Source organism: Pteropus alecto, unplaced genomic scaffold (assembly GCF_000325575.1).
Source record: "Pteropus alecto unplaced genomic scaffold, ASM32557v1 scaffold95, whole genome shotgun sequence".
Lineage (NCBI taxonomy): Eukaryota > Metazoa > Chordata > Mammalia > Chiroptera > Pteropodidae > Pteropus > Pteropus alecto.
Window position 1 is genome coordinate 13,772,188 of NW_006441071.1, and position 7,328 is coordinate 13,779,515.

The 7,328-nt window shown below is 33.3% G+C and overlaps 1 protein-coding gene across 3 annotated transcripts in view; it reads left to right on the forward strand.

Moving 5' to 3' along the window:
- RFX3 (regulatory factor X3) overlaps window positions 1-7,328 on the forward strand; it is a 260,761-nt gene that overhangs the window by 198,867 nt on the left and 54,566 nt on the right. For all 3 annotated transcript variants that reach the window (XM_015594543.2, XM_025051406.1, XM_025051407.1), the window contains one exon: window positions 1,282-1,401. In XM_015594543.2, the coding sequence (XP_015450029.1) occupies window positions 1,282-1,401 (120 nt within the window). The remainder of the gene's footprint in view (window positions 1-1,281; window positions 1,402-7,328) is intronic.

A 7,328-nucleotide genomic window follows, 5' to 3' on the forward strand; every position in this document is an offset into this window, starting at 1 on the left:
ACCACTACTCCTTATCATTCTCTACTTTGTACAAGAGAACACTGCTGATTGGGTTTGTGGTATTTTTTTGGTTTTGTTTTTTGCTCTATTCTGCAGTAAATTTTGGAGACAAGATGTAATCTCTACAAGTGAAAAGCCTTTTTTTAGAGGCATTTGGTTTTTATACTGGTTTATTTTGCTGAAACTATGTAGGTAGTCAGATACCCTACATTTAAAAAAAAAGCAATATTATTTATATAACAAGATTTTAATGTTTTTAGAAATATATAGGGTTTATTTAATATATGTTCTCTAATCTTGGAAGTAAAATTCTGTTCTACTTTATATAAAATATTTAATCCACACCTTGCATTTCTTTTTGTAAATGAAAGAAAAAATTGAAAAGAGCACTGATATCTTGCTATATACAGGCTTGTGAAAACTATTTTCTCTGCAAAAATTTACATACTTAAAGTGTTAGTTTTGCAAGAATTTCAAATTTTATTCAGAGCAAAACTTTGTCATTTCTAATAACAAACTTGGTCTTTCTCATGAACATGATGAAATTGTGACTTTTTATTCCAGGTAGAAATTTGCCATTTTCACAGAGAAATTTCCCTATGTCTGTTGTAACACATCCTATTCAGCCTGTAAACTAATACGAATTCATAAGAACAGAGACCAAAAATATGTATTTCAAAATGAGTAAATAAATGCATGCTTCTTTCTAGGTTTTAAAATATTAAATATAACAGACTTCACCACTAAGTCTTGTGTCAATGAAGTTATCTTCATCATCCCTGCAGTAATAGAACTTGAAAAATATAGAACTTATTTTAGATAGCAGAACTAAGATTTTTTTTTCTGTTGGTTCTATATAACCTTTTTGTAATAAATTCTTATTTAGTGTGCAACCCTTTTATCCTGTTAATGAATTTTTGTTGGCCAGAAATTTTTTCCTACCATTGCTCCTTCCAAATTAAATTAAAAATATAAATTTGAAAATAAAATGTAACTTAAATGGGATAAATTGACTATTTCACTAATATTTAAGACAAAGTTTATAAGAATAGATTTTTCTTAGGGCCTTGAGCTGATTGATTCAGAATCTTAGTTTGATTCTTCAAATATAGACATCATAAAAATATGTAAGTATCCAGCATACAGAATCATAAATATATAACATTAATAATTGCTTTTATATATTTTTTCCAAATGTGAAGTTAAATGGACATCCTATATGATTAATACTGATTTGACTGATTTTTTTGTGTTTCTAATGTTTGTTGTTATTTTATGAAGAGGAAACTCCAAGTACCATTACTATGGGATTCGTGTCAAACCAGATTCCCCTCTTAATCGTCTGCAAGAAGATATGCAGTATATGGCTATGAGGCAACAACCCATGCAACAGAAACAAAGGTAGACTCTGGATTTATCATTGACACGTCAAAACTATATATTTCTTTAGATGTTCGGTCCTTTTTTTTTCTGAACAAATAGAATAGATACCTAATTGTGCAATAATGTCACTATTGCTGGCATGCTTTCACTACATACTGTTGTTCTTAAATATGATTTAGAATTTCATGGATCCTATCTATTTTCCAAATCTTTTAAAATTACTTATCAGTCAGCCTGTTTGGCCCCTTTTAAAGTTAAATGTGACATCCCAAATTATTCAGACAGGAAAACTAAACACAAAACGTAAGAGCATACCCAAGCAAATACCAACTGGTGAAATGTTTCAGGAGGTAGGAGTGTCTTACTTGCTATTCTGTACATCCCTCAAGTCATTCTTTTTGACATTGTATAAAATTCCTGCAAAACGTTTAGGACTTCTTACATTTTCTTTGAATCTAACTTTCATAGATGTAGAATTATAGATATTAGAGCTGTAAGAGATTTCAAGCATTCATGAATGGATGAATGGATGGATGGATGGATGGACGGATGAACAGAATCATAGATCTTAGCATTTTAAAATATCTCAGTGTAGTCTAGCTGTACAGCCTTGTGACTATCAAAGCATTAACAGCCCTGTTTTTTCAGTCATGTCCCAGAGAGGTTAAATGATTTGCACAAGCCTGTAGTGTGGTTACATAGCCAAGGGCCTTCTGTCTCATGTGACTTATATCATAGTTTAGAGTAAATAAAATGAAGGTGCTCTCTCTATTTACCAATATAGCTCAGCCATGGCAGTAGTTATAATTTTTCTTTTCAACGGAGCATGCAGAATTAGTAAGGAAGCCTTCACATAGGTAATCAGGTAATCTGCATCAGTCTGCCTAATTCATTGTTCTGGGATATTTAGTCACCTTGGCCACATCTCCACATCTATACTAACTTAGTCAGAAATATTAGCCGCAAGTCATTGCTGGAGAAAAGGACTACTTACTCAGTAGTCCTTTGTCTATTTAGTCAGCAAGCACTGACTGAGTCTCTGCTATGTACTAGGCCCTGTGTTCATGGATAAGACATAGTCCCTACTTTTTGAGGAGTTAAGAAATTAGAAAGGGAGGCACATGGGATTTTTTTTTTTTTTTTTAAGTAATGCAATGTGAGAAGTGCTAAAATAATGCATCAACCAAGGACCTATTGAAATAACAGGTATTTTCTTCAAATTCCTGGAAGAGAGGATTGGGAAGTTTCATAGAGAAAGTACTATTTGAGCAGGGACTTAGAGAGATCAGAAAGAGAAGACCATTCAGGCAGAGGGAATAATGTAAACACAAGCATGGAGGGGTAAAGTTCACGATGTCTCTGGTAAATGCTCTATGATTTGGTGAGGTTGGTATTGCAGGAGGAGAATTGAGAAGGTTGAGTAGCTTAGTGGGAGATGAGATTTAAAAAGTAGATTGGATCTCAGATTAAGGGATTTGGTTGTATATGAAGCTAATAACTTTGTTCTTTGTGTAAAGCATAGCTCTGAAGCCATGAAGGCTTTGAAGCAAAACAGTGAGACTTTCAGATTTTTTCTAGAGAGATGACTATTTGATTTTGTGCAAAACATTGTTAATGGAAAGAGAAAAGAAGTAAAGACACTTGTTAAGTGGTTTTAACACAGTCATAATTTTTAGTGCAAATGACCCAGACTGAAGAGTCAGGTCAAGATTGGATATTATATAAAGGTATCTCATGGGTTTTACGTTTTTAATGCACAGATTCTCAATCTTATTTTTTAAATTGCTGATTCCTATTTTTTGAGATATAGTCCATGAAATTTATTAAGAAGGGCTCTGAAAAAATAATAAAATGAATTAAAGAACAGTTTCTTTTGTGATTAGAGATAGAGATTGTGTGAGTTGTAATAAACTGTTATTATCTTGGGTTATGGTTATTTTTTCACCTGTTAGTGGCAACACTTAACAGCTTTTACTTTATGGTGTGGTCTCTACACTCATGCATAGTAGCACTACACAGTGGAGATGATGGTGAGATCAAAGGAAAAAAGTTTGATTCAAAAATGACACATGCTCAAACTTAAAGATGAACAAAAACTTGGTGAATGACACTTAAGACAGCTGTAGCCTACTTCTTCCTGTGATATAACTGTAATGAAGCCTAGCAAGTTTTCATGGAATGGAAGCCTTCAGGAGACATTCTTTGTTTTAAAAGTCTGGGTTAGGTAAGCAAGACCTAGGACTTATAAAGACCTCCTTGTGAAAAAATTCCAGAGCTTTCAAGGTTAACAGGCCATGAAAACCTGCAATCTCAGTTTAGTAGTAATTGCTTTTAGAGTTAGATGTAATATGAATATATTTAAGAAGTGATATAAAATTCTCAGTAATATTAACAAATCATGCCAACTTTAGTTTATGTATGCTTTTTCATGGAATAAGAATGTTAGAGAACCAAAGAAGTATTGACATTTGATTCGTTAGAGTCTTTTTTAATTACAGAAGTTTTAGATTATAGACAGTTGCTCTTGGAATGGTGTCTTGCTGACTGATTTCAGTGTTCCTGTTATCAACTTCAAGGACCCCTCATTGGGCTTAGCAACACAGAGGGAGGTTCCTGTTGTCACTGAAGGATTCTATCAACTGGCAACATCAATAGGCCTCAAGTGAAGCCAGTCACCCAGTGTGCAGAAACACTTTGGATAGGAGAGGAAGAGTTTCTCTCCCTAAGTCTGGATGTAAGGAATAAGAAGTGTATTTGTTAAAAACAGTGGAAAAAGAACTATTATTTGTTTTATGGCTTATAAAATTCTAAAACTCAAATGATTCTATTGAATATATTAAAATTCACATAAGAAGAGACTGTCATTCTCCTGTTAAAATACAAGTGACATGTGAGAGGTTTGAAATATTTTATAGCAGGCACTGGTATGTAATATTTTAGAATATTCTAATTGTTTAAATGCCTCTAGGTTTATTGTATGCATCTAAATATGCACATCTTCTGTAATATAAATTTACATGTTTCACATGTTCTTATAGTAAGAAAATTCAAGCACATACAGTGATTATCTTATCAAATAAAAGAAGTTTTAGAGCTCAATTTGTACATCTTTCTGATAAGTTTGGAATCATAGTAGTTGTATAATGATTCTTTGTTTTATATAGCTTTATAATTTTTAGGGCCGCTTTATATATGGTATCTTATTTGAAGATATGATAGGGTAGTAGAGGAAATTTCCACTTATCTACAAATCAGATTTCCAGCGACACCACCATATGGGACATAGCCATGAGTCTGGAAATAAATGGAAACAGCTTTTGATTGAAAAACAGATGTCACAGAGCCTGTAGTTTAGCTTAATTAAAAAGATGAAGCCATCCTCAAGCCATTTACCTAAAATAAAGGAGCAGATTAGAGCCCACTTGATTCACAGGAAATCATGAGATAGAACAGCTGGCAAGAGGAAATATAAGTAGACAAGGGTCTTCTATTTGCTTTTGGGTTATTCAACAAAGCAGTCTGTACACATTCAGTGGAGGGACAAATAGATCTAGGCACTCTAGCAGGCCCTTTGAATATCCCTTTAGTGACTAGAATCTAGTCTAACACAGTTTAGCAGCTGTTTGGCATATTGATGACATTATAGGTAATCAAGAAGAGGTTAAGTATCCTGGTTAAGGAAGCAGGAGAATGTATGATAGTTTTGTTTTGTTTTTTTTAATATCTTCTGTTGAAAATATTTCAAATGAAAATAACATCTGCACTTAAATGAGATAATCTTCAGTTTTCAAGGAAATTCACTCATGAACTAATTCGTTTAACATAATTTAGACAATAAATAAATTAGGTTATTATAGAGCAAAACAGATCAGTAATTTTTAGCTCTATAAACTAAGTAAAATATTTGCAGTTTATTTTTAATATTTAAAAGAAACACATAGAGAGTGTTGGTACATATATTTTAGTTATTCTTCCAAATCTTGGTAGCAAAAGTAGTGGATTAGAGCCAAGTGCTTTTGACAGTGTTCTTGGTTGTGATTGATCCCAGAACCATTCTCAAAATAGTTAAACTGCAGTTATCATTCCTTCAATAAATATTTAACCAACAGTTGCATACAGAATATGTCCATCACATCTAAAAGAGCTATCACAGAATTACAGAATGTTAGAGGTGGAAAGAAGAAATCACCTACTCTAGCTCATCCACTTGATGAGAAAACTAAAGTCTGTAAAGGGTAGATAACTTACCCATGATTATATAGCCATCAGGATTAGAATCCAGTCCTCTTGTCTTTATTCTTATAAGAATTCCACCCTTAAAGAGGTAAGATAACCCAAGCAGAGACATACACATGTAATAAATGTTTTATGTATGAAATAAAGGGAAGATCACATTTTAGTATGTCCTAAAAAAGTGAGGAAATGTGTCGCTTCCTGACTCTTTGAATGGTCTCTTCATAGGAATTGGATTCTGTGAAAAAGGAACCTTTGTGGCACTGAAGGGAGGGAAATAGAGGTCAGTTGGAAGGATGGTATAGCAAGGCTTCTTTTGCTTCGGCTGTAGATAGATGTGAAAGCATGCATGGTCCTAAGGAGTGAGGAAGGACAAGAACCTTTGTCATTAGAAGACCTTTCTTAATGTAGGTTTCATAGACAAGTGAAAAGAAGCCTGTATTTAAAATTGAGAAATGTGGATTTGAGTATAGGCTGCTTTCGTACTTATGCAGAGTGGATGACTGAACTGCACTGAATCTTGGTTCTTCATCTGCAGAATGGAAATTAATAATAGTCTACTTCACATTGTTTTGAAGTTCAAGTGGAAAAAATACATAAAGGTTTTTTTTGTAATTAGAAGCAATCAAGTATTTGATAGATAATGATTATTATTATGATGATTATTATACTATGTGCACTAGAGAAAAAATATTTCTTTAAGAATAAAGGCTCTTTTGGAGAAGAATGAAGCCTGGCAGTGGGGCACGTTTGTTTTCCATTTCTTTATATCTCTAGGCCAGTGGTTTTCAACTTTGATTGATATTAATAGTTTACCATTCCATTCCTAGACCATGAATTCCCTGGGGTCACAGAGCTAAACACCTAGTAATGGTAAATAGTTCAGGGGCAACTGAGGGTGGCAGGAGTCTTTAGTAGGAAGATGACCAGGTGCCTATGCATTTGGCTTTTGGAGCCAAATAAGAGTCTTGGCACTGGGGTATTTAATTTTCACTAAGCCACTATACCAGTCCCTGATGTAAAGATATTTTCCATTGAAAATAGGAGAATCTCAATTCAGTAATTACTAATTATAGAAATGTATGTAAAGTTTGGTAATACTAATAGTCACCCCTCATCTTTCTCAGGAATGTTTACTGAACATTTAAAATATTCTTCAGTAAGCACTTCAAATGCACTATCTTGTTTGGCAATTATATTATTATTTACTGATAAGGAAACTGAGGCCCATTTAATTTTGCTATATGCAAGAACCTCACTTATTTTTTCCTAGATAGAGCCTCAGATACCTTTTATATTAAATTAATTAATTATTTTTATGGTGACATTTTTAACGAAATCCATAAGTTTCAGCTATACACTTTAACGGTCACTTTTTGATGCTGTCTTGGCATCAGGAGGCATCAGGCTGTCATTCTCTAAATAAAGGAGTTGGGGCATTACCCTTGGATCAGTTTAACAGAAAAGGCCAGCTGTAGATAAAAGAAGTGTCATTAAAGTGTTATGAATATTTACAAGACTGTTTCAGTTCTATACAGTTAACTCTAAATTACCTATTCTAACAGTGAAGAAATTCATGGGATGAGGGAATCTTGTCTGCCTCTTTTAACATTGCATCCTCAGCACCTCGTAGAGCACTGAGCACATTGTCAATACTCTATAAATATGTGTTAAATGAATGAATGATCCACAACTTTTATTTTAACCAGTAT